At 40.7% G+C, this 26,995-nt stretch overlaps 1 protein-coding gene across 2 annotated transcripts in view; it reads right to left on the bottom strand.

Moving 5' to 3' along the window:
- The window catches only part of NR3C2 (nuclear receptor subfamily 3 group C member 2), a 370,721-nt gene that overhangs the window by 28,291 nt on the left and 315,435 nt on the right, over positions 1–26,995 (bottom strand). For both annotated transcript variants that reach the window (XM_073805516.1, XM_019926560.3), the window contains exons 7-8: positions 10,631–10,761; positions 4,543–4,700 (exon numbers count right to left, since the gene is read on the bottom strand). In XM_073805516.1, the coding sequence (XP_073661617.1) occupies positions 4,543–4,700; positions 10,631–10,761 (289 nt within the window). The remainder of the gene's footprint in view (positions 1–4,542; positions 4,701–10,630; positions 10,762–26,995) is intronic.

Here is a 26,995-nt window from a genome sequence, read left to right as displayed (position 1 = left end):
ATGCGGGTGCTCTCAAAGGTCCCACTGCCCCTAGTTACCTTCTGCCTTGTATTACACTCTAGCTGTCTCTCTAGAATCTAAGCAGTCTGAGGGTTGGGTTGGTGTCCCACGTTTATTTTCTATCCTCTGCAATCTCATCAATTTTGCTAGGCATGAGGCACTCTGTAGGCTAGTGTGTAGGTGGAAATAAAGTCAATTACAACAGTATAACCTTGAAACTAGTTAACAGAGAAAGGGCAATTTTTTTGCCTCTAAGAAACACTAATATCATCCATTAATGTTTACCAGCTGTTCTACACACTGATAGTAACATAAATAGTCCCTGATCTCCATGAATGAGTGGAAGTTACCAACAAATTCATTAGAAACGTGCCTCTTACACTCACAGGAAATTAACTGCCATTCACAGCAATACCTAGAAAGTGACTAGTAATTCTCTGTTCTCGCTAGAATAAGGAATCTACATGCTTTACATATAACGCCCATTTACGATGCAAAAATACACCTATCCCGAGAAGCCTGGCCACAGCTGCTTTCTTTGAATCTTTTTTGGGGGGAAGATTGATGTTTGGAGGGCTTGTGATTCATGAAAGTTGCTGACCAGTTCAAATACTTAACTGCCAACCTGTTCTTTCAGAGAACGTTCCTTCCACGCACCTCGGCACTGCTCTGCCAACCCATGTGTGCACCAAGTGGGAGAAAACCATGCATCACGAGAGCTGTGTACACGTGTCCCCAGATCTAAGGATGTGAGTCCTGAGGGCTGCGTACTATGCACGCTATTTAAGCAGAACTTTGATTTACATGCACAGGGTTTGTTCGTTTGTTTGTTTTGCGGTACGCGGGCCTCTCACTGTTATGGCCTCTCCCGTTGTGGAGCACAGGCTCCAGACGCACAGGCTCAGCGGCCATGGCTCACGGGCCCAGCCGCTCCGCGGCATGTGGGATCCTCCCGGACCGGGGCACGAACCCGTGTCCCCTCCATCGGCAGGCGGACTCTCAACCACTGCACCACCAGGGAAGCCCAGCACAGGGTTTTTGTTTGTGTGACCCTTAGGAACACATGCTCTCTTTCCACAAGGTGACCAGAACGAGGCTCTGAGTACAGAGCCAGTCCTTCTGTAGCTCTTTGTTCCCTGGAAGAAAATTCTACAAATGTTGACTCTTTTATTTACTCTAATGAAAAAGCTGTAGGCAGTCTCAAGTCTGAGTAAGCGTGAATGTTAGAAAGGTCCCTCTAGACTTACAATGCATTTTTCAATGTTCTGTCTGGGATGGGAATATAAACAGAGCATTCAAGATGCTTCTGTTAGGCTACTTCTAAGGGCAAACAGTTTTGATTGCTTAAAATAAAGGTTTTAGAATTAAAGTGATTCCAGTGATTCCCCAAAGAATGTTCTCCTTCTAGCCAAAGTGGAGTAAGGTGGATTGGATTTACCCTTCCACCAGAAATAACCAAAAATACTCAGAAAAAAAATACATGAAGAAAAGGTTTTTGAGACACTACGTATCAGTCAATGAAGGACAATGATCTCTAGGAGAAAATGGAAGAGAAAAGCTTTGTGACATTGGCTTAGACAAGGATTTCTTAGCTATAGCCAAAAACATAATTCATAAAAGAAGAAAATAATCAATTGGACTTTATTAGAATTCAAAATCCCTGCTCTGCACAAGACACTGTTAAGAGAATGAAAAGATAAACCATGGCCTGGGAGAAAATACTTGCAAGTCATATATCTTATAAAGGAATTGTTTCTAGAATATATAAAGGAGTCTCAAAACTCAACAATCTAATTACAAATGAACAATCCAGTGTTTAAAAATGAGCAAAAGAGGTGAACAGATACTTCAGCAAAGATGGTGAATAAGCACAAGAAAAGAGCATTAATCATGAGAGAAATGCAAACTAAAACCACAGGGAGACATCGCCACACAGCTATGAGAATGGCTACAACTAAAAAGACTAATGATACTGAGTGTTAGCAAGGATGTGGGACAATCTGAACTCACACACACTTCTCGAGGGAACGCACAATTGTCCAGTGACTTTGGAAGACCGTTTGGCGATCTCGTAAACAACGAAAACATACCTACCACATGACCCAGTCTTCCGCTGCTATTGACTCAAGAAAAAGAAAGCAATGTCCACACAGAGACGTATACACGATGTGCAGGGCAACTTTATCTGTTAGTAGTGCCCAATCTGGAAACAACCCAAATGTCCATCAATAGGTGATAGGACCGCTGAACTGTGAAATATCTTTATGATGGGACGCTAGTCAGCAATAAGTAGAAATGAAGTACTGATATATGGGAACAGCATAGATGAATCCCCAAATAATTACGCCAAGTGAAGGATGCCAGCTACCAAAGATTATCTACTGCATAATTCCGTGTATATGAGACACTAGCATATATAAACTAATCTACATTGCCAGAAAGCAATATGGAAAGCACCTAGGGAGTAGTAGGTAGCAGGAAAGCTTATGGATAAACAACAAGGTCCTACTGTATAGCATAGGGAACTATATTCAATATCCTGTGATAAGCCATAATGGAAAAGAATATGAAAAAGAATATATATATTTGTATAACTGAATCACTTTGCTGTATAGCAGAAATTAACACAACATTGTACATCACTTATACTTCAATTAAAAAAAGGCACAAGGAAACTTCTGGAGTGATGGACATGTTTGCTGTCTTGATTGTGATGATAGTTTCATGGGTGTAGACATGTGTCAGACTTCTCACATGGTATGCACTAACTATGTTTGATTTATTTTGTATCAATTATACCATAATAGAAAAAATACTAAAAAGACACTGATTTGCCTTGGGGGATTTTGCAGCAAGTCATCATTTATGATTTGGCAACGGTTCACTGAGTTCCTATCTTGTGCCAAGCACTGTGCTGCACTAAAAACAAGCCAGCAGAGGACGGTTTGACACCTTGACCCCTGGTGCAGCCTCCGAGGGTTTCCACTGTCCTACTGTGCTCAAGGCACAGAGATCCCGAAAGGCTGTGGATATACAGGTTTTAACTTCTATTGTCAGTCTCATTACATGTAAATTGCCTCAAAATGTATCATCTCTTTTCATATGCTGTGATAACACTTACACACTCATTTTGAAACTGCGCTGTGCCTGCCCAATCATTTGCACAAATGACAGAATTCATCAAGAGAGAATCACACCTGCTGTTCCTCCGCCCCCACCCCAGCTCCACTAAGAAGGACTTTCGAGAAAACCAACAGGAGCGAGTAACTGTGCTGCTTGTTCTCGGGGAGATGATCCTGCGCCACAGTCTAGTTTCCTTTACTTCCTCTTGTGAGGGCTGTGGATAGCATCGTTTGCTGTGTTCCCCACAGTCCTGTAGACCATCATTTCTTATCCCTGAGATTTTCTATTAAGCCATGCTTTTAGGCCACTAATAATTAGCAAAACTATCTATCGCTCTATTCACCTTGTGGAAATTTGACTCTTATTGTATGGAACGTTCAGAGAAAGCAAGGGCCAACGTGATACGCACAGGGTCTTCAGTGTGGAAACCCTGGAAAGTGACATTCTTTTATCAACCAACCCACAAGGCCATACCATTCCACTGGCATAAACAAATCTCTAAAGGATGAACCATTATTTCAGTAATAATACCATTATAATATTGGTCATCAAGCCTGTCAACATTGCCCTTAACAATACAGAAGTACTTGAAAAGGGGTTTCCTACCCAAATTACATGGGCTGAACTTGGGCAATAAATTTTCCAAAAGAAAGTAGGAAAACCTTCCAAATATAAAAAAGCTAAATTAGCATGACCGTGTATAACTTTTTTTTGAGCCAGAACTAGAGAAACTGCTTGCAAAATGAAACAAGAAGCATATTTTAAGTGACATAACAAACCAAGTTATCCAAGTCAGTATTTTGTAGAAACTGCTAACCACCACTACATCTGTAATTGAATAAATTAGAAACCAGCTCAGAATTTACTTTCCACATTTACACAAGCCAAGAAAGGTGACTCCTACGAAGAATACTGAATATAAGATTCAAAATTTGGCAACAAATGAGATGATCCCAGCTGGCCCTGGACCACTAATAATGTTTTTGAAAGATTGGGTTATTAGATTAACAGTTGTAGAAGATGGACTCTATTTATGCAATGTTAAAGCAAACATTTTCATTAACCAAACAGTTCCTAAATTGCAAGCAGAAATGGGAAACTTGATCTGACACCTGTAGCAAATCCGAGGGCCTTCCCTGGCCCAGAGCTCAGGCTTTGCCACCATGGTGCACATTTCTCTTACACTCCGCTCAGGAGGGAAAAGAGCCACACTTTTTCCTTTACATGAAGTTTGTTTCAAAGGTATTCTGAAGAAACGCTTCTTTCCTCCTGAGTTTTCAACTCTTGCTGCCTCCCGTGGATAACTTACCCCTATTCTTCCCAAAGCCTCGAGAACTTTCTCAGCTCTCCAGTTGCTCTGGGTCCACAGTGTGTGGCTGTGGATCCTTCATTTAACAGGCACCAAGAGGCTCTACTTACATCATGCATGGAGTCCAGAAGCTTGGTCAGTTGGTAGAACCTCTGCCAGCTCTGCCCGGAATTGTTGGGACACTTCGTTACCATCTTCCTCAGTTCTTTGATGTAATTTGTCCTCATTTCTTCAAACGCAGCCTGGCTTTTGAGGCCATCCTTTGGAACTGTGTTGAAGGAATACCGACATGTAAGTTCCCAAGTTGGAAAACAGCTTTAGCGTCCTCATAGTCAAATAGCTTAGACTATTTTGAGGTCATGAGGCTCACACTTTGAGATTGATATTGAATCTCAGTGATTACATAGATGAATAAACATGGCAGCTGTATGACGGTTAACCTTTGTACACACACATATACAAAAGAATAATAACTGGTTTATTGGGTGTATGTTATAATGCACTTTGTTTATATTAGCTTGCTTAATCTTGACATCAGTCTTACGACATAATCATTATGTTATTCTCATTTTACAGATGTGGAAACTGAAGACTGGAGGTTTAATCACTTGCACAAGGACACGATAAATACATGGTAGAGGAAGGGTATAAACTTAAGTCTGTCTGTTTCCAAAGCCTGTCTCTTAACCACAGTGCTATACTGTCTTGTGGTCTGTCATCAAAGTTTTTATGAATCCCAACTTGCCAATACCTCAGACATAGGAAAATATACTTTGATTTTCCAGGACAACTGGAAGAGCCACAGACAATCTAAGCTGGGGCTGGAATTAGAAAGCAGCATCTTCATATTCCAGTTCCAATGTCAAAGACACTCGGGGAAACCTGACATCTACCAGGGGCAAGACAGTGTGTGGCAAAGAAGCACTTCCCATCCTCTTTGTTCCAAGAGCACATGACCACCGAGGCACTGTCATGTGACTGCCCAGACCTGCTGGCAGGTCTATGCACTGGCTTATGTGTGTGACGGGTAACAAAACAGTGCTCTGCATACAAGGCAAGATCAAAAACTTTCGAAGAGAGAAACCACATTCATCATTATCTTCGATAAGATAGAAAATTAAGGGTTATGTTTTCTTCTTTCTTTGTATGGAGTGGCTGGCTTTCCTAATGAAACAAAAAACATCTCACTAAAAATAATACTTTGAAATTCAGCACCTGGAAGGATACGAGTGTTTCTGTGACCTGAAAGGAGATGCTCTTTCCCAGGACACATGTGAACACACTTTATGGAGAAGGGGGTGCACCAGGGTCTGTGTTCTGCGAGGAGATGTAGGGCAGAGTGTAAGCTACAAGTGTCCCCTTTGAAAATCTACCTACATGTTTGCTTTTGTTCACTACAGCCAATATGTACTCATGCTTATGCTTTAACTCTGAAAAATCAAATCACTTAGAACTTTCCTTTTTGGATGATGAAGATAATAAAAACTCAACTTGTGATAATAGAGTCTGAAATTGCTCTTACTCTCACTTCTTAAGTGCACATCCTATTTGCTAATTTACAATAACTGGTATAAATAATAACTTACTTGGGCCATCAGCTCTTTAGAATGGCTGAATATGTTTTTGAGTGTTACATGTAACCCTGGGAGCAGGAATACCACTGTTTCCAAATAAACCCTGTTGTCCTGTATAAAGATACAGATTATCTTGCAAATTAACTTCCCATATGATGTTAATAATCTTCTCCTTGAGTTTAATTGTTGAGGCTTTTGATTTGTCGTTTATCTAAGTCTATTGTTTGTGGGGAAAAAATAAATCCCTAGTGGCCACTGCACAAATTCCTGAGGCTGCCACAATATTAGTTGTGGTTTAAAATATTGGACATTCACGTTCAGAATTAAATATCATCCATTATGTGACAGTTTATTTTTGTTTGCAATTAAACCCTTGTTGTAAAAGTATAAAAAACGTAAAGCAGGATGGTAATAACCAGGACGTTAATAGTGAAACTACGGATCCACTTTCTACCAAAACTTTAATGTTAACCCAAAACGTTCCAAAAGAAACTGAAAGTTTGCAAGTAAGTGCCTACACTGCCCACCCACAGATAAACATTTATTTTTTTAAGTTTCAAAATGTTATGGAGTAAACCTTTAGTTTTTCAGTATAGATACTCATGGATGTCATACCTTAAAAAATTATCTAAAATTAGAATGGAGTGAATACATTTCACAACTGTATTTCAATGCTATTTGGTATAGCTACTAAGATTAACCAAAAGCCTTCATATTTCTGATACCTGTGTTATCAAAATTCTCAAGATTATGAACAACTTGTATCAAATATTACTTGTATTTTACTGCTGTGACTGAAATATATTGTACCAGTTTCCCAGCCAGATATTTTAGAAGTTGAAACAAACCCACAAAAAAAGAGAACTTAGGCAAAACCTCAAATTTTGGAGGTCTGCCCGGATTTTCTGAATTTACTTATTAAATGCAGCAGGGCTCCTGGAAATCATCCAAAATCTATGGGCTGGAGAAGAGCAAAGAGGCAACTGGGTGGGAAGATGGTCTGCTTTCCTCTGTGAGCAAAAAGAACATGATCTTCTCTTGATGTCATTGCTTAGAAACTTTCCTGATACACTGGACATCAGGTGTGTCATTTAAGCTTCTAAATAAGAAGAACATTTTTCATACGTTGTATCACAGGTTAGCAAAATAGGCTTGCAGTAAAATAAGCTGCAGTTTAAGCTGCAGTAAAATTCTTTACTTCTGTTCTACTTTTTGATTTTGCTTTTTCTACATCTACAAAAATCAGCCTTGAATGTACTGAGCTACTTGGAAGCTAATAAATTAATTCAGGGAGCTTCAAAGTGATATCAGAATTGATTATAGGCTGACTGATTAAATGGATGTAAAAGGATAAGACACCAATTACAAGGAGTGGTCAAAGTTTACGAAGGATTAGTATCACATGCATTTTAGAAAAAAATTAAATTATATCACCCATCTGATATATATATATATATATATATTTTTTTTACATTTTTCTAAGAGTAATGGTTAGTGACATAGCTTGGAAAGGGGAATAAAATCACTGTCTCTGAATTTCAAGAGTACATTTCCAGGGAATTCCCTGGCAGTCCAGTGGTTAGGACTCCGTACTTGCATTGCTAAGGGCGTGGGTTCAATCCCTGGTTGGGGAACTAAGAGTACATTTCCAAGGTTACATTCCAGAACGAATAAACTGGGAACCTCAGAAACCTTGAGGAACACTGGAGCAGGGAGCTAAGCCTGGTTCCACTGACCCTGCGGATGAGGGGCTGCAAACACAAGCTCCTGGCTGTGGGCTGAGTGTACAGGGAGGAATGGAGGGACCGGTGGGGCCCGCGGTAAACTGGGGACAGCGTGGGCTGCCCTGCACAACTGGTCAGTGAAAATCAAACCAGACAAAAGGCCAAAAGCAACCTGAAAAGCCTTGCCGGCCAAGTGAAACACAGCTGGGAAGTGCTGACCTCACCTCCCTCCCACAGCCTGCTCTCCCTCCAGTCTCCCTGCTGCCCTCACCTGTCACGGCCTGCTTTCCACTTCCTGCTTGGGGCAGAGCGGGAATCGCTGCGAGTGAAGGCCAAGGCCCTGGGTTTGAGTCCTAACTCCCCAAGGAGGCTGCACAAGTCACACCTGCATGCCTCCATCCTGTCCACTTTAGAACGGAGGGCTACCCACCTTGCAGTGTTAAATCAGATCACAGATAAAAACACCTGAGAGGTGTTAAACGGAGGTGGAGCAGGTACGGATCCGCATCTGCCACTGCCCCCCTGCTTCCTGCTCTACCCGTCTCAGGCTCCAGTCTTCCCCAGACCCAATCCTCCCTGTTGGAAACAGCACCTCTTCTTATCCATTCCATCCTCAGTGCTTGGCATCTGCCACTGCCTCCCTGCTTCCTGTTCTACCCGTCTCAGGCTCCAGTCTTCCCCAGACCCAATCCTCCCTTGTTGGAAACAGCATCTCTTCTTATCCATTCCATCCTCAGTGCTTGGCATCTGCCACTGCCTCCCTGCTTCCTGTTCTACCCGTCTCAGGCTTCAGTCTTCCCCAGACCCAATCCTCCCTGCTGGAAACAGCACCTCTTCTTATCCATTCCATCCTCAGTGCTTGGCTGCTGATGCCACTTGCTTGCTCGTGACTCTACTGAAAACCGCCCCTTCTCCCAAGCTGCCGATTCCTGGACCAAGGGGAGGGCTGGCGGCATCCTGGATGCTCTTTTCAGCTTCCAGGTGGTCGCTCAACAAACTCTCCTCCTCTGAAGTCCTCGTCACTCACCCCGGCGTCCTCGGCATTCAGGACATTTCTCCGTTTTCTCAGTGGCCCACAGCGCTTGGCTCTGGGATTTCCTCTCCATCCTGTCTCTTGCCGTCATTCCCGGTCTCACCCTCATCTGATGGGAGCTTCCTCAAATTCCTTCCCCTCTGTTTGAAAAGGCCTGTGCCCTTGTCTGGGGAAGAAGCGCTCAGCATCCTTGACAAGGCTAATCCTGCCCTCCCTCGTCTCTTCTGGCACCGTCTGCCATCGACTTCTCTCCTCTCATGCTTGGTTCCGGGCGCCTAAAAAGGCTTCCCATCCATCTGCAAGTCCCTGGCTGTCTGGCACCTGCCTGATGCCCAACGGTCAACCCCACTAGGCTTCTGTCAGCATTCTCAGCTTTCCCTGGAAGTGATGCCATTAGTCATGCCGCTTGGGAAACCTTGAACTCTTGGCACCTTCCCAGTTCCCCGACCTCCCTGACAGTTCTGTCCCTGTCCCTCAGCCGCTGCAATCCTCCTTTCCAGTAGCTCAACGGCTCTTTCCTCTTCTTTCTGTGTCTCGGCACCCCACTCGCCATTGGACTTTCATTTTCTACAAGGATAATTGCGAGTTTATATCTTGATACCCAAACCTGTCTTCTGAGCTCGAGTCCCCCAGTTTCCCCCTCTTTCAGCCTCTCTATGAGAGGCTACCTCTGACAATTAGCCCATCCCAAAGAGAAGTCATTTTACGCTCCACAAAATCTGCTCCAAGTCCTGACGTGAACGCATTTCTCTTCATGGTATCACTGCCATCTGAGTCACTTCGCTGCACTCAAAACCTAGGTCACTTCCAACCCAGACTATTTTTATTTCCCCTTCTTGTCAGTTGCCAAGGTCAACTCTGCAGTGTATCTTGAACGCGTTTGGTGCTGTCATCATAGCATCCACCATTATTTTCCAGGCTGTTATTTCAACAGCCTCACAGCAGGTCTCTAGGCTTCTAGTCTGGCTCAATTCTCTGTCTGGCTTGGCCTCTCTCCCTCCCTGTCCCATTCCCTCTCATCCAGTTTACTGTCAGACACATGTTCATAAAGCCATGAAGGATCCCTTTGGTCATGTCACCCGACTGCTCAGAGCCTTTGGTACCACGCTCCCCTGCTCGCCTAATAGACACCAGTTGTCTTCAACAGGTGGGAATCTTCCGGCCCAATCTGCATCCCAACCTAATTCCCCACTTCTCCCCAATCCAATACCACCTGATGTGCCTTGAAAAATTTAGTGGATACAGAAATGAGATAAAAAATTTAAAACATTAACAGGCAAAACAATTCCCGAGAACTAAGTGCTATTGCATGGGTCTGCTTCCCACCCCGCCACGCTCGCTCGTGCTGTGTTCCCCAGCAGGAAGGCCAGCTCCTGCCTCAGATTCAACCCCTCATCCTGGCAAAGCTCTCTGAGTTGCAGCTTCACCACGAATCCCTCCCTGATACCCAGAACTGAGCATGCGCTTCTCTTCTCTGAGCCCCCAGAGAAGAGCCCCCTCTTTATCTCTATCACGGTAGATAATCCCTTTCCACAGTGTATTAAAACTACCTTGGAATTTATCTTACGGTAAAACTCCCTGAGGGTGGAGACTGTGCCTCATTCATCCCAGTCGTTCCTGAATTGCCCAGTCCCACCATACACATAACAGACACTTAACAAATCAGATGGATGAAGGAATCAAGGCAGATGCTCTACCCAAAGCTTCACACTCTGCAAGTAACTTAGGTCATCCGACACCAAAGCCCTCCGCCCACCTCCTCCTATTTTTTTTTCATATCGACTCCCTGACCCTATAAATAGGCAACTCTCCTAAAGGGGAGATGATGTGACAATGTAGGAGAAGGGCCAGGTGGGTGTCAGTTTACTTGTGCTCAGCAGCAGCAACACTTTCATGACGGTGTATTCCTCAAAGGTGAGCTGCAGCCGGACAAACTGAAGGCTGATCTGGTGCATCCCCTGGCAAAGCTCATACATGGCAGACTGGTGCATCTTCTCTCTGCAAAGGAAAAGCAAAGACGTCTGAGAAGGCAATGTCCACGATCCGACCCAGACTGGCGGCCCAAGGCAGCCTGATGAGAGATCTGGGTCAGATCTCTCATTTGCTTTTGGCTTCAACATGGAGCAGAGGTGTACTTGCAAGGCAAGTCAGCTGCCTTGCACGGTGACTGGTAAATGGCTTACAGACCAACCCCGTCAGGCTGTTGACTCGTCCATTGGGAGAATGTGTCAGAAGCACCGAAACCAACCTTTCTCAAAGCGCGCCGTGATTTCATTTTACGTCAAGAGTGACAACAAGTGATGGTGGCGTGTGTGATCGTGAGATTGTCCACCAAGCAGAGAAGCTGCTGTGATGTGGGGGGAAGCCTGGAGATGCCTGTTCCTCTTTGGCCAGTGATCCCAAGCACTTACTATTTGGAAGGGCTGTGTTAGATGCTGTGGATGCAGGACAGTGATGAACAGTCTTATTTCTACACGGACCCCTTTACAGAGGTCGTGAAACGTGTCCGTTAACTCTTTGCAGCAGCACATTTCAAAAGGGAAATCAGACAACATTTTAAAAGATTCCTCAAATGGAATCTCTCCAGTACAGGAAGAAAGTGATATCGGAGTTTGTGTGATACATACACGTGTCCATTTAAACAGCCAACCAAGCTACTTTCTCCGCCAAATTCAAGCGTTTCCATAAAAATCCTCATGCTTTTACGACAGAACTCATTATTTTCTCTTTCCGTGAGAAGGAAGTAAGGCATCATTTAGTTGTTCAGATGTTTTTCCTCAAAGTAATAATTCTTTTGGGAGGCCCTGGATAAGTACTCTGCTATGATGACCAGAATGAAATTAGTAAAAAAGAGTTTACTGGTGAGAACTGGGAAAGGACTTAACAAAGGCTATAGACACAGAAAAGGAGGTCACGATGGCTGATCTATTTCTATGAGTGACCGAACCAGGTGGGTGTCTGTAGCAAAGCAACCCTGCGATACCTCTTCCGGATGCACTCGTGGGTTCAAATGGCAAAAATCTCTTTTATCCCAAGTCTGAAAGACATTTGTAAAAAACCCATAATGGAACACATAGCATTTTGCTTGGTATTATTGCTATATGTCTCTCCCTTCCCATAACAGGCTAAGAGATATTGTTATCATTTTTTAAATTTATTTTTTTATTGAAGTAGAGTTGATTTACAATGTTGTTAATTTCTGATGTACAGCAAAGTGATTCAGTTATACATATATATATAAATTCTTTTTTATATTCTTTTCCATTATGGTTTATCACAGGATATTGAATATAGTTCCCTTTGCTATACAGTAGGACCTTGTTGTTTATCCATCGTATATATAATAGTTTGCATCTACTAACCCCAAACTCCCAGTCTATCCATCTCCACCCCTCTCCCCCTTGGCAACCACAAGTCTGTTCTCTACGTCTGTGAGTCTGTTTCTGTTTTGTAGATATGTTCATTTGTGTTGTATTTTAGATTCCACATATAAGTGATATCACATGGTATGTGTCTTTCCAGGAGCTATGTTTAATTAAGGAAATATTTTTAAAACACACACACATACACACACAAACACACACACACAGAAAAATAGCAGGAGCCTATGGACCTACCATGCAGAATTAAGAATAAATGCTAATATTTTTGCCGTATTAGCTTTAGATCTTTATAAAATAAACACGGCCGAGTTGAGGCCCGCTCTGTCTCCCTCCCTGTTCCCATTCATCTTCCTCACTGAAGAAGTGAACCACTCACTTTGGGAGATTATTATTTCCTCTCAGATGTGTATCCTTTACACACACGTATGTATTCATAAAAACAGCACACAGTACTGCTTGGTTTTATGTAAATTTGAAAATAGATATGCATATCCTTCTGCAGCTTATTTTTATTCAACGTTGTGATTCTACGACGTATCCATTTTCATACAGGTAACTCTAAGCAAGGACATTTTCTCTGCTGTGAGTTTCATCGGTTTGAATACATCACAGTTTACTAATCCATTCCACTCCGGACGGACACTTGGGTTTGTTTCCACTTTACGAGTATTACAGATGATGCCCAAGGGACATCCTTGGGCACTGCTCTAAAATACAGGACAAAAATAGAACTGCTGAGTCATAGATGTGTGCACATCTGCTGCTTTCATTCCAACCAGTAAGAGATGATATGTCCTTTTATTCCACATGCCATGAATACTTGTCATTAACCGATTTGAATTTTTTTTTTTTTCCCGCCATCTGATGGGGGTTGAAAGGGTTATCCCACTGTTGCTTTTATTTGCATTGCCATTATCACCAGCAGGCTGAAACATTTCTTCAAATGTTTTCTGACCATTTGGGTTTCTTCTTTGATGATTTGTCTCTTCATATCTTTATCCATTTTATTTAAAGCTTTTTCCCCCTCCTATCACTAATACCATCTTTATTCATAATATTTTTTGCCTTAAAAATTTTGTCTGATGATCTTTCCTTAGTCCCTCCCTCCCTCCCTCCCTCCCTTTCTTCCTTCTGGTCTCCTTCTTTTGCTGTCTCTTTAGAATTTGCCCCGAATGCCCTTTTAAAAAATCCCTTGTTTACAAAGTTCCCACATAATTATATATCACACATGTATCTTTTAAACAGCAAAAAGCTGGATTAAAAGAATCTGAGAGTCTTTGTATTATACTAGCTCAGTTTAATCTGTTTTCATTTATCATGATTACTAATATACTTGGCTATTTTTTCCACCATTCTAACTTTCTCCCCTCCTTTCGCTCTACTTTCCTTCCTTTTATTACATGGATCCAGCTTACAAAATTAAAAAAAAAAACCTCTTGCTCATCTATTGGGATTTAGAAGATACACATTCTATTTTTACTCTTAAAACAATTATCAAGTTATGAACTTGCATACTTAAAAATCTAAAGTTAATCAATAGCTTTTCCATGAGAAACTGAAAAGATGTCGAGTACTTTATCTTTGGTCCACTGCTTCCCATCCTGCATCTTATTCCTCTTTAGTATTTAAATTTCAACTTGTTTTCAGATCACCCTTGAAATCAGTCTGTCTCTCTCTCACATCCACACCCCATGTCTGTTTAGAGTTACAAACATATTTCTCTCATCACCATTGCTTTTTGCACTCCACTCCGTACTACTGGGTTCAACTGGGTTCTTAGTTTGTTTTAACCCAAATGATCATCGGTCTCCAAGAAGCATTTTATTCTCCCCATGATACCAGCAACAACAACAAAAGCTAACATTTGTACAGTGCTTTACAATTTAAGAACTTCCATAGAGCTGGTCCCTACATCTCTGCAAAGTAGGAATTTGTGTTAATTCCCAGTTTTACACATGAGAAGCCTGGATTTAAGCTATCAGGGTACAAACTCATATATATATTTGTAATTCTTTCAGCAGCGGTCAGTTGCTGAATGTTCAAATCTTTCAGTCTTGATATGTTTGAAAATGTCTTTATTTCACCTTTATTCTTGAATGATAGTTTTAACACATTATAGATTTCTAGTGTGACGGGTAATTTCCCTCAGTACTTTGAAGATAATATTCCATTACACCTGGTCCTTCACTACTGCTTTTGGGAAATTTCTTGTTAGTCTAACTGTCATTCTTTTAAAGGTAGGGAATTTGCATCTTCTCTTTGGTAGCTTAAAAAATTTTTCCTCTGTTTATATTTTTAAATTAAAAAATTTTTTAAATTAATTAATTATTTTATTTTTGGCAGTATGCGGGCCTCTCACTGTTGTGGCCTCTCCCGTTGCGGAGCACAGGCTCCAGACGCGCAGGCTCATCGGCCATGGCTCACGGGCCCAGCCGCTCCACACGGCATGTAGGATCTTCCCAGACCGGGGCACCAACACATGTCCCCTGCATCGGCAGGTGGACTCTCAACCACTGCGCCACCAGGGAAGCCCCTCTGTTTATTTTTGATGTCTGCAGTTTTAATATGAAGGACGGAGGTGCAGACTGATTTTTATTTCTCTTGCTCAGGACTCAATGTCCTTATTTGACTTGAAGATGCAGGTATTTCTTAAGTTCTGAAATGGTCTTAGATATTGTTTCTTCAAACATCATCCCCACCCCATTCCTGCTATTTTTCCTTTTTGAACACCTGTTAGCAGTGCGTTGGACCATCTCACTGTCTTCCACATTTACCTCCCTTTTATATTTTCTTTTTATCTGTCTGTACTGCATTCTAGATAGTTTTCTCAGATCTATTTTCTAATAATTTTTTTTCCTTTTCTGTGGGCTAATCTGTTTAATGCCTCCAGTGTTTTCATTTGGATGTTTTTAGTGCCTGGGTGCCTAGAAATGCTCTATTTGGTTCCTTCTCAAACACTTCTGTTATTTTCCATGACAGACTTCTTACTTTATGGTTACTACATCCCCTTCCTCTAAATTATACCTTACCTATTCTATCTCTAACTACTTTTAACATGTTTATTTTACAGTTTCTTTCAAATGTTTTAAATTCGTTTTTTGGGGGGATGCTCATATGCCTATCTAACATGCATTATTTTGGTATATATTGTTTTCTAGGTGAATCCCAGGGGTGCTGTCTTGTGGAAGGGACTCTACAGGAAGTTTCAGCATTTATAACTATCAGGGTACAAGCATTTCACTGGATCTGCCAGTTTTGATGCTAATTTCTCAGCTTAAATGCTTTTTGCAAGACTGCGTTGTTTAAATTTTAGACTCCACACTTGATGTGGTGCAGGCTTGTATTTCTTATTTCTTTCAGCTTCCTTGCTATGTCCCTGGGCTGGCTGGCTTGCTGGGTTTTACTGTCCTTGTTAGTAGACAGTGAAATCTTTGCAGAGCCTGGCTTTTGGCAGGGGGCTCCATTTCATGCCCTGGTCTTGCTGGAGTCTACATTCTTGCGTCCTGTTCCTGTTTGTGCTCTAATGCACGTCCCTAAGGCATCTTTCTACAGCCAATAGTCTGTGGGCCACGTGTAGCTTTAACTCCAAGTTAAACCACTCTAGCTGTGAATTTCCTGTTCTTAGACCTGTTTTTTTTCTTTTCTTTTGAACTTGGTTATATAATTAAGATGTTTTTTAATGCAAAATTTCTATGTGTTCAGAGGGGGAAAAAGGCTCAGTTCACTACCACCATTCTGATTGCTAACTATAAGCATCTTAAAGGCAGGATCCACGTCTGACTGACCTCTGTGAACGTCAAATAGAGTCTGATAGGCAAGTGCCATGTGTCAATATTTGCTCAAAAGTGTTTCATGAACGAATGAGAGAGAAGGAAAGCCTAAAGGAAAGAGGACAAGTGAAAACAACAAAATGAGCTGCAGACACACAGATGTGCAACTGAGGATGATGATTAGAGAAAGGGAATACTGAAAACTTACAGAAAGTAAGATCAAATGGCTAATGAAATAGATACGGTATTTGTGAAGTTCTCAAGAAGTTTCTCATACTACCAAATGCAAAACCGATAGCTAGTGGGAAGCAGCCACATAGCACAGGGAGATCGGCTCGGTGCTTTGTGACCACCTAGAGGGGTGGGATAGGGAGGGTGGGAGGGAGGGAGACGCAAGAGGGAAGAGATATGGGGAGATATGTATATGTATAGCTGGTTCACTTTGTTATAAAGCAGAAACTAACACACCATTGTAAAGCAATCGTACTCCAATAAAGATGTTAAAAAAATTTTTTTAATAAAAAAAAGGGAGAGATTTAGATTGTAAAATTGGTGAAGTGGCTTGCAAATCTGGACACCCGTGTAATATAACACAACACGCATTTGAAGCTGTGCGGTTTAGGAAGTGCGCTCCTAAGCATTTGACCTCTTCCTCTCCCTTGTGCTGGAGGCAGAACAGGCATCCTTGGCTTTGCCACAGCAGGGCGTAGAGATGCACGGCCCATTGGCCCCTCAGCGTGCTGGCTTTGGGAGCCCGGCATCGTGTCACTTCTGAGATCCAGGCTTATCATGTGTGAAGCGGGGAATTAACACGAATTCCTACTTTGCAGAGATGTAGGGACCAGCTGTATGGAAGTTCTCAAATTATAAAGCATGGTACAAATGTTAGCGTTTGTTGTTGCTGCTGATATCATGGGGAGAATAAAATGCTTCTTGGAGACCAATATCATTTTGGTTAAAACAAACCAAGAAATAATCAAATTCTTCTTTTTGCTTGTTTTTTAAATAATTTCTTAGAACCTACTCATGATTGTGGGTAGTTTTTTTTTTTTCTTGCGGTACACGGGCCTCTCACTGTTGTGGCCTCTCCCGTTGCGGAGCACAGGCTCCGGACGCACAGGCTCAGCGGCCATGGCTCATGGGCCCAGCCGCTCCGCGGCATGTGGGATCTTCCCAGACCGGGACACGAACCCGCGCCATCGGCAGGCGGACTCTCAACACCGCGCCACCAGGGAAGCCCGATTGTGTCTTAATAAATTGCTGTCAGGCACACTGAAACCTCTGGAGGAAAGGCAGTGCATTTTAAATAATTAATTAATTAGCAGCGATGGGTCTTCACTGCTGCGCACTGGCTTTCTCTAGTTGCGGTGAGCAGGGGCTACTCTTAGTTGCAGTGCGTGGGTTTCTCATTGTGGTGGCTTCTGTTTGTTGAGGAGCACTGGCTCTAGGCACACGGGCTTCAGTAGGTTGTGGCACACGGACTCAGTAGTTGTGGCTCGTGGGCTCTAGAGCGCAGGCTCAGTAGTTTTGGCACATGAGCTTAGCCGCTCCGCAGCGTGTGGGATCTTCCCGGACCAGGGATCAAACCAGTGTCCCCTGTGTTGGCAGGCGGATTTTTAACCACTGCGCCACCAGGGAAGTCCCTAATCAAATTCTTAGAATGACTTTTCAGGAAAATAAGACTGTGTTCTTGCTGTTATTTCTATATGCAGGATGGTAAATAAATCAGGAGAGAAACTGGAGAGGACTCAGATTTTCAGGAAGGCAGGCATGACTTGCCCAGAGTAGAACATGAGAATGAAATGCCTCTGTGTCAAAGTGTTTCTGTTATCAGATGTGTTAGCAAAACATCCACACACAGATGAAAGGTTACTAAAGAGAGACCTCAGGTTCCACTTGAAAACAGATTATAAGGTTAATGTGTAACAACACACCTAAAAATAAAAAGCACTTTTTTTTCACTTCAGTAGGAACAGCATCTCTTTAACTCTTTCTTGAGACCCTCTATGGTTTTCAGAGCTATTACTTACGGAGTGCCTACCATGCCCAAATTTAAATTTCCTCTTGCTAGTTCTCATAATGCCTTGTGCAGAATCATTCTCATGTTCATGACAAGAAAATAATTTAGGTATATGATGTAGCCATGGACCTAAACCCAGGTTTTTTACTTCAAAACTCATGCCTTTTCCTCTCTCCATGCTGCTGGCTCAATCATTTATAGCTCTTTCCTCCAGAGTATCTCTTTACAGCTATAAAGAGATATTTGGAACCTCAGATGTTTTGCTATTACATTCACTCATTTGTTTATTTTTTGCTCACCATTATGCAGTAAGATGTTGTGTTTTTCAAATTCCATTGCTGCTTCGACTGCATGAAATTGAGTTCTCTAAATGAAGAGTACTGTGTCCTCAATATAGCTTAAAATTTCAAGAAAACAGGCCATCTTAGAAACACATTTTACTTCACATCATTTTTGCACAATTAGACTAAATGCACAGGAATGCACATCCAAAGAAGCTGAAATAAGGACAATCTTTTTGGCATGATACTGGGATTAATTCTGCAACATTACTTCACAGAAATACTCTTCTTCGCGACATGCTTTTATTCATTTAATAATCTTACTTCATTTTGAGTAAAAAAAATGTAAAAATACCTTGGTATTCCCAAGATTACCTTGGGAAAGAGATGAAATTTGTATAATGTTTCTAGAAAGTAAAAGTAAACGCAAAATTCACTCTTAACAGTGGGCTAATATAAAGGCAGTAGGATTTTTTTTTTTTTTTTTTTTTTTTGTGGTACGCGGGCCTCTCACTGTTGTGGCCTCTCCCGTTGCGGAGCACAGGCTCCGGACACGCAGGCTCAGTGGCCATGGCTCACGCGCCCAGCCGCTCTGCGGCATGTGGGATCTTTCTGGACCAAGGCATGAACCTGTGTCCCCTGCATCGGCAGGCGGACTCTCAACCACTGCACCACCAGGGAAGCCCTAGTAGGAGATTTTTGAGATAGGAAATATCCCTGTATTAAAGCAAACATCAGACCTGAAAAACTGACAGTCATCAGTCTCTACTTCTGTGGACATGTCATCGATTTATAAATATCATCTCATTTGCAGGGACAGCATAAACTCCACTTTTAAATAAATAAACACAACAACCAAATGGTCATAGAGATCCAGTTCCAATTCCAAAGACCTTCGGTTAAAATCCATGAAAACGACAGTTCTAAAATATTTTCAAAGACACTCTTCAAAAAAGAAGAAAAAAGAATGAAAGAAACATTTCAATAGTTTTGTCATTTTCTTAAGCTAGCAAACCAATTTTATTCACAGCTACAACTTCAGCTGGTCCTCTCTTAGGACGTGTTACACTAAAGTGCAATCATATGATCATTTGGAAATAGTTTTAAAATATTAAATTAAAAGAATCTAATGTCTCTAAACCTGATTCACCTGGAATAAAAGTGAATAATCAAAGAATTAGAAAATACTTTTTTTCCTGTTTTTTGAGAGAATTCAGGGTTGGAATTTATTCTCATAATAAGAGTGAGAATTAGAAAAAGGCTCATTAAAATCAGAGTGGGAAGGGCATTCACAATTTAAATGATTTGTATGCTAGTTGCCTGCTTTTGACTTAGTAGCTAAACGATCTGAACAAGTTGTGTATCTACAGGACCCATGCGCTCTTGCCATTATTATATGTTAACAGTGTTGTCCTACTTCACATTATGAGAATAGTCCACTGAACCTATTGGCCAATGGCTGTCAGAAGGAACACTCCTGTTTCAGTTTTCAAGTACTGGCTTACCAAAACACTACTAAAAATGTATTTGAAAGTCTTAGCTGTTCAGTTTTCTGGAGGTCCATATTGGAGGTAGCTGATTTAGGAAATTATTGCCCCAAACTAAATACATTCCTGGAATCATATTCATGTTCTACTCTGATAGAAATAGACATTTGATAAGCCCAAACCACAACACATTCCAGGTTATGGGTACCATAGGACTCAGGAGCTCTAAGCATTAGCCTGAACACCTACAGGGACACCTCATGCTGTGGCCGTCTACAAGGAGAATGCAAGCTAACTCCAACTTAAAGAATCTCTGCAAGAACTGGAAGCAGGCTCTTGAAGAGATATTTATACACTCATGTTCATCATAGCACTATTAAAAATATCCAGAAGGTGGAAGCAATCCAATGTTCACTGATAGATGAATGATAAAGTGTGGCATATACATACGATGGAATATTATTCAGCCTTAAAAAGGAAGGATATTCTAACACATGCTACAACCTGGATGAACCTTGATGACGTTATGCAAAGTGAAATAAGGCAGTCACAGAAAGACAAATACTGTATGAGTCCATTTATCTGAGATACCTAGAGTCGTCAAATTCATAAAGACAGGAAGTAGAATGGTTGTTACCAAGGGTTGGGAGTAAGAGGGAATGGGCACTTGTTTACATAACAATGTGAATGTATTTAACATTATTGAACTATACAGTTAAAAATGGTTAAGATGATAAATTGTATGCTATAAGTATTTTATTGCAATTAAAAATTTTTAAATCAAAAAACAAAAAATATTTCCAAATTATATGACAAATAAAGGGTTAATGTCCCAAATATATAAACAGCTCATATAACTCAATATCAAAAAACCAAACAACCCAATTAAAAAATGGGCAGAAGACCTGAATAGACATTTTTCCAAAGGAGGCCATCAGGCCATCATGGCTATAAGGTACATGAAAAGATGCTCAATGTTGTTAATCATCAGAGAAATGCAAATTAAAACCACAATGAGCTATCACCTCACAGCTGTCAGAATGGCTATCATCAAAAAGACCACAAATAACAAATGTTGGAGAGGATGTGGAGAAATGGGAACCCTGGTACACTGTTGGTGGTAATGTAAATCGGTGCAACCACTGTGGAAAAAAGTATGGAGGTTTCTCAAAAAAACTAAAACTAGAACTACCATATGACCTGGCAATTCCACTCCAGGGTATATATCTGAAGAAAATTAAAACACTAATTTGAAAAGATACATGAACCCCAATGCTCACAGAAGCACTATTTACAACACTCAAGATATGGAAGCAACCTAAGTGTTCATCAATAGATGAATGGATAGAGAAGATGTGATACACACACACACACACACACACACACACACACACACACACAATGGAATACTACTCAGTCATAAAAAAGAATGAAGTTTTGACATTTGCAACAACATGGATGGACTTGGAGGGTATTATGCTTAGTGAAATACATCAGACAGAGGAAGACAAAATACTATATGATAGCATTTATATGTGGAATCTAAAAAATAAAACAAACTAGTGAATATAACAAAAAAGAAACAGACTCACAGACATAGGGAACAAACTAGTGGTTACCAGTGGGGAGCGGGAAGGGGGGAGGGGCAAGATAGGAGTATGGGAGTAATAGGAACAAACTACTATGTATAAAATTGGTAAGACACAAGAATATATTGTACAACAGGGAATATAGCCAATATTTTATAATAATTATAAATGGAGTATAACCTTTAAAAATTGTGAATCACTGTGCTGTACGCCTGAAACTTATATAACATTGTAATCAACTATACCTCAGTAAAAAATGAATCTTTGCAACCCATAATCCTACCTGCTATACTTCGATAGAGATTAGAAACTAAGATTTGTGTTTAATTATGTAACTTCTTTTTGGGTTTAGGCTTTTCATTCATTCTTCTTCTTTTAGAATATATAAATTATCTTCTTCCTCCTCTGTTTTTACTACTTGCCTTTTGCCTTTTTTGTGTTTTGCTGCATTTTTAGTCTTACTGTGTCAGTGTTTTTATTGCAAGCTGTACTAAATGCTTTTTGAAAGCAGGAAGAGTGAAAATTCTTTAATAAACCATAGTTTTAAAAATCAGTCAGAAACAGCTCCTTAAACGCCTGTCTTCTGTAGTTCTGGTATCCTAAGGGGGAAGGGAAAATAGAACTACCTTTATCACTCCTTTCTCTTTCCAAGAACTCACATTTAATAGATGAAATCCTTTCACACTGGCTGATTTCATAAATGCCAAAGCACAAGAGGTTCCTAACCCTTCTACCTATGGGAGCCTAGGGAAGGTACAGTGACATTTAAAAACTTAAGCTCCTTTAGCAATACTGCACCAAACTGTACCTGTCACCCAAACACCTTTTAGGTGTGTAAGACATCACTTTACTTAGTAAGGAACTAGAAAAATAAACCTCTGAAATATTTCACTTTATCCCTTGAATCCAAGGGCTATCGTATTGTTTAATCAAATAACAGGCAACTCTCAGCACCTGGAAAGTCTGTGTCCTTCTCCTGGATACTAAGGCGCATATCTTTCTATGACTGATTCTTGTACAGTGCATAGGTCCAAAATTACATGAGTGCTAAATAAATACCTGATAGCTACAGAGAACAGGGAAATCCAACAAATTTCACAGACTTTGCTCTTCAAATATAGATATAAACAAAGAAAATTAGTGCTCATTCAGGGCTGAACTCCTTGAAATCTCTGGAATCTCAAGAAGAAGCCTCTTCATAAACCTGTTTGCTAACATGTTATTACTTCCATCAATTGCCCCAGGTGTAGGGGTGTGTGTGTGTGTGTGTGTGTGTGTGTGTGTGTGTGTGTGTGTGTGTGTGTGTGTGTGTGTGTGTGTGTGTTATACAAGGCTGGAATGCGTGCAGCGATAGTGTCAATCTTACAACAGAGAATTAAATAATTTGAGTGGTATGGTGCACACAGATAATCACAGCAGATCTGCAGGACCAGACCTTACATATGATACTGCAAGCTACATTTTTATGTATGAATAAATCTAACATCTTGTTACATGGTCAGTGTAACAGATGGTGCCTGTCTGAAGCTTGTTATTTTCCTAGAAACAGCATGCAGAAACAGTCCTTTTTTTTCAAATCTTAATTAGAATAAAAATGACCTCAATTTGAGCATTCAAATTATGCCAGTTTATGGTTTTTATTTTTTTTCATAGTCTTACTAGATTTTTCCTGAACGGACAAACAATATATATCTGTAGGAGGACCATTTTTCTAGTTGCAGTTTAGATGTCTGTTCATTTTTATAGTACTTACATCATTTATTAACAGGCAGGGCAGAACTCAGCTGCTTAAGAATCACTGCAGAATGTTGTTTGTGGTTTGCTTTACTGGACAGATGAGCCAGAGGGAGTGGTACCCAGTGATCTCCATAACATTCATGTATTCTCTATTAATTTTACATCGCCAAGTCCAGTACTAGTTAAAAGCTAGTTCAGTGTTTTGTTTGTTACCTTAATTGATGTTCCAGAAGGGATACGTTTCATAGAACTGCCCTCGACTTAAGCATCACAATTTCTGCTGACTTTAATGGATGTTACACAGACCAAAAGAATATGTGACAATTGAAAAATCTAGAAGCAGCCTGGTTATACAACAACCATAATTTACCACAGATGGTCCTAGAAATCTAGAAATGTTTAATCTTTACCATACATTTTATCTATAGTTTTTGATAAAACAGTCCTTTGTACCTTACCTTTTAAAATACTCATAGAGTCAGCACAGTTTCTTTTGGGTACAGGACACATGTTTTTGGTAGAGGAAAGAAACATGCAGCCATAACCCACTGTGAAAGTTCAGATTTTAGAGCAAGTTAAATTGGGGGTATCTGTGATAAATCGCATGACAAAAATGTTTTGGCTTGACCAAAGGTTTAATCTTCGTATTCACTGCACTGTGAATTTCCACAGGCCAGTTACAGTATAATTCATTTTAAAAAGTCCTACTAAATAGCAGAGGGATCTATAACCAATCTCTTGGGATAAACCATAATGGAAAAGGATATAAAAAAGAATGTATATATGTATAACCGAGTCACTTTGCTGTGCAGCAGGAATTAATACAACATTGTAACTCAACTCTACTTCAATAAAATATAAAAATAAATTACAAAAAGTGATTTCTAAGCAACTTTTCATGACACTACCCACTGTGTCATGGGGGACACACCTGTTTCTGAGATGTGTGACTAAATACCTCATACAAGAATAAAGTAAGGAACCCAGCCAAGTACAGAGTGTTTACCAGAAAAATGGCTCACCGTCTATTATCTATACCACGAGTGGGAGCCTTTTGCACGGGCAAACAGGTGAATACTACTGGCACTGCATGCCTACTGACAGCAGCCGCTCTAGCAGGGGAACAGAGCCTGGCCTGATTATTCCCTGGACATGTGAAGACCTAGTGAACCAAATGTGGTAAGGAAGCTTATATACGTCCTTGACAAAGGAACAGGCTCTAGTTCTTGACTAGATAAAGTGACTTACTTATTCCAAGTAAAAACTAGGAAGTCAAACCTCGCTGAAAATAGTATTCTAGGATTTGAATCCAAGCAGCTTGGTCTCAGAGCCTGGACTCAACTGTTATATTCAGGTTAAAACACCCAACAGCATGCTCAGAACCTTATGAGATTTAATCCGTGCTAACCATATTTACCAGGGGGGAAATGGGAGGGATAAACTGGGAGACTGCGATTGACACATACACACTACTACGTATAAAATAGATAGCTGATAAGGACCTACTGTATAGCACAGGGAACTCTACTCAATACTCTGTAATGGCCTGTATGGGAAAAGAATCTAAAAAAGAGTGAAGATATATGATTCACTTTGCTGTAAAGGAGAAACTAACACAACATTGTAAATCAACCATACTCCAACAAAAATTAAAAAAAAAAGTCATCACTAGAATCTCTCTACACACAGAAAGGATTCAAAAGAACAATATTCTCTTGGGAAAACATTTTTTAAAATAATCAAGCCTTATTTTCATAGGCTGTAGACTTTAATAGAAAATTTCTGTAAATTTAACAGTATGCAGACTGCAGATGGTTCAACAAAAGACAGAAAACCTACAGTGAGCTACTGCTTCAAAAACAGAGGCATTTTGGGTATATATCAATACTTAAAGACATTGCTCAATTTCAATAAATTAATGAATTTATTAATGAATTAATGAACTAAATGACCATAGTTTCCTTGTTAAAAGGGGCCATAAAAAGGTCAAATTCCCACTTGATAACTACTGAATTTCAAGAATATGAACAAAGTAAATTGCTGAATTTAGAAGTGTGGCTAGACTATTGTTTGGGTAAAGGGTGATAGCAAAACACCTTTTCCTAGTATGATAAAAGCTTTGTATTAAAATGCAAGCTGTGGAGTTGTTTTCTTCCTGAGGCAAAAGTCACATTCTTCTAGCAACCAGAACCTGCCATAGGTTATAAAGAAGGACGCTCACTCTGATGAAGCCCGGATGTGCAGCTGCACTTCCAAGGCAACAGCTGAGCGGCTCACTCATGCAGAGGTGGCCTTAGCAGTGTGTGTGTGCTAGGATGGGGATGCAGATGTGGAAGGTGGGAAGCAACTGGATCACAGATGCCTTCTTCTACCTTGAGAGTCTTGCTTTGGAAGAAGAAAACAGCTAAACCTCCAGCGACTGTTATTATAGACGCTCTTCAATTCATTAATCAAACGGGGACCTAGAAAACATTTTCAGGTGCCATAATTCTGGGTGAAAGGTAGATTCTGCTGTTTGACTGATTGTAAAAGCTGATAAATCCATCTCCCTAAATTTATTTATTTATAAATTATTTTTAAATTGAAGTATAGTGGATTTGCAATGTTATTTTCAGGTGTACAGCAAAGTGATTCAGTTATACATATACATATATCTATTCTTTTTCAGATTCTTTTCCCATATAGATTATTATAGAATACTGAGTAGAGTTCCCTGTGCTCTACAGTAGAGGTCCTTGTTGATTATCGTTTTTACACATAGTAGTGTGTACTGTCGCTCCCAAATTCCTAATTTATCCCTCTCCCCTCACCTTTCCCCACCTTTCCTGTTTGGTAACCATTGTTTTCTATGTCTGTCTCTTTCTGTTTCGTAAATAAGTTCATTTGTACCATTTTTTTTAGATTCCACAGACAAGCGGTATCAAATGATATTTGTCTTTCTCTGTCTGGCTGACTTAGTATGATAATCTCTAGGTCCATCCATGTTGCTGCAAATGGCATCATTTATCTGCCTAAATAAAAAAATAAAGATGATGTTCGACTCGATTAATTTATCAGAGATTAGCCACGTGCCCTTTCTTATTACTGATTCCAAACATCTGTCACAAAGCAGATGTTGTTTAGGACATTGTGAACACCTACATCATTCATGATCACCCCCCCAGGGGGTGATCACCCCCCCCCCCCCAGGCCACCACACCAGTAGCATAAATGTCAACACCGGGACACACTACACATGCACACGGAATGACATGAACACAATGCTTATTCAAAGGGTAGCCTCAACAGTTCTCTTTTTTTTAATCTGCTTGTAGAAAACTGCTAGTCAAGACTGCTGAGGAGCACAGCTGACATTTTCTAACCTTCTCTTCTACTCAGAAATTCTGTGAACTTCTGAACTTCCTCTAATCGGAACGAAGTGGCCATGGAGTCTCTCTTTAAGGACAAGCAAACGATTCTTTGGGTTTCTGTGTTCATCGCCTAGAAGCAAAGAGAGTTAAGGCTCACATTTCATGAGTGCTAGTTCCCTGGGGTCTCTGGAGCAGGCAGGACCCCGGTACCCAGCCAGGCACCAGCTCTGGCACCTTTAAGAGAGAGGTGGGTGCCACAAAAGCCCCCTCACTGTGTGCTCAACACCAAGATCTGGGGGTGCAGTTACAGGTGTGGGCAGCCAGCTGGAGTCAATGTTCTCTGCCACAAGGACAGAGACCAGCAGTCGGGAAAAAATAGAAAATACAATAAAAATTAGAAAAGTGAAGTCATCCCTTCAAGTAACATCTGGAACAGGAATTTCAATGATTTCAAGGGCAAAACTGGTGGAGCCTGTGAGAAAAAGTTTTCCATGTAGGGTGACCACCCCAAAGAGAAGAGCACCAGGGTCACAGTAAAGTAAAAAAGCAAGTTTGTGTCATCAGTTTTCTTCCCCCGGAAAAGTGTAGAAAAGCCTTAATGCATTTAATTTCAGT

The sequence above is a fragment of the Tursiops truncatus genome, chromosome 5, assembly GCF_011762595.2.
Source record: "Tursiops truncatus isolate mTurTru1 chromosome 5, mTurTru1.mat.Y, whole genome shotgun sequence".
Taxonomy (NCBI): domain Eukaryota; kingdom Metazoa; phylum Chordata; class Mammalia; order Artiodactyla; family Delphinidae; genus Tursiops; species Tursiops truncatus.
Note: the sequence above shows the minus strand (reverse complement) of the source record. Positions and strands in the feature narration are given on the sequence as shown.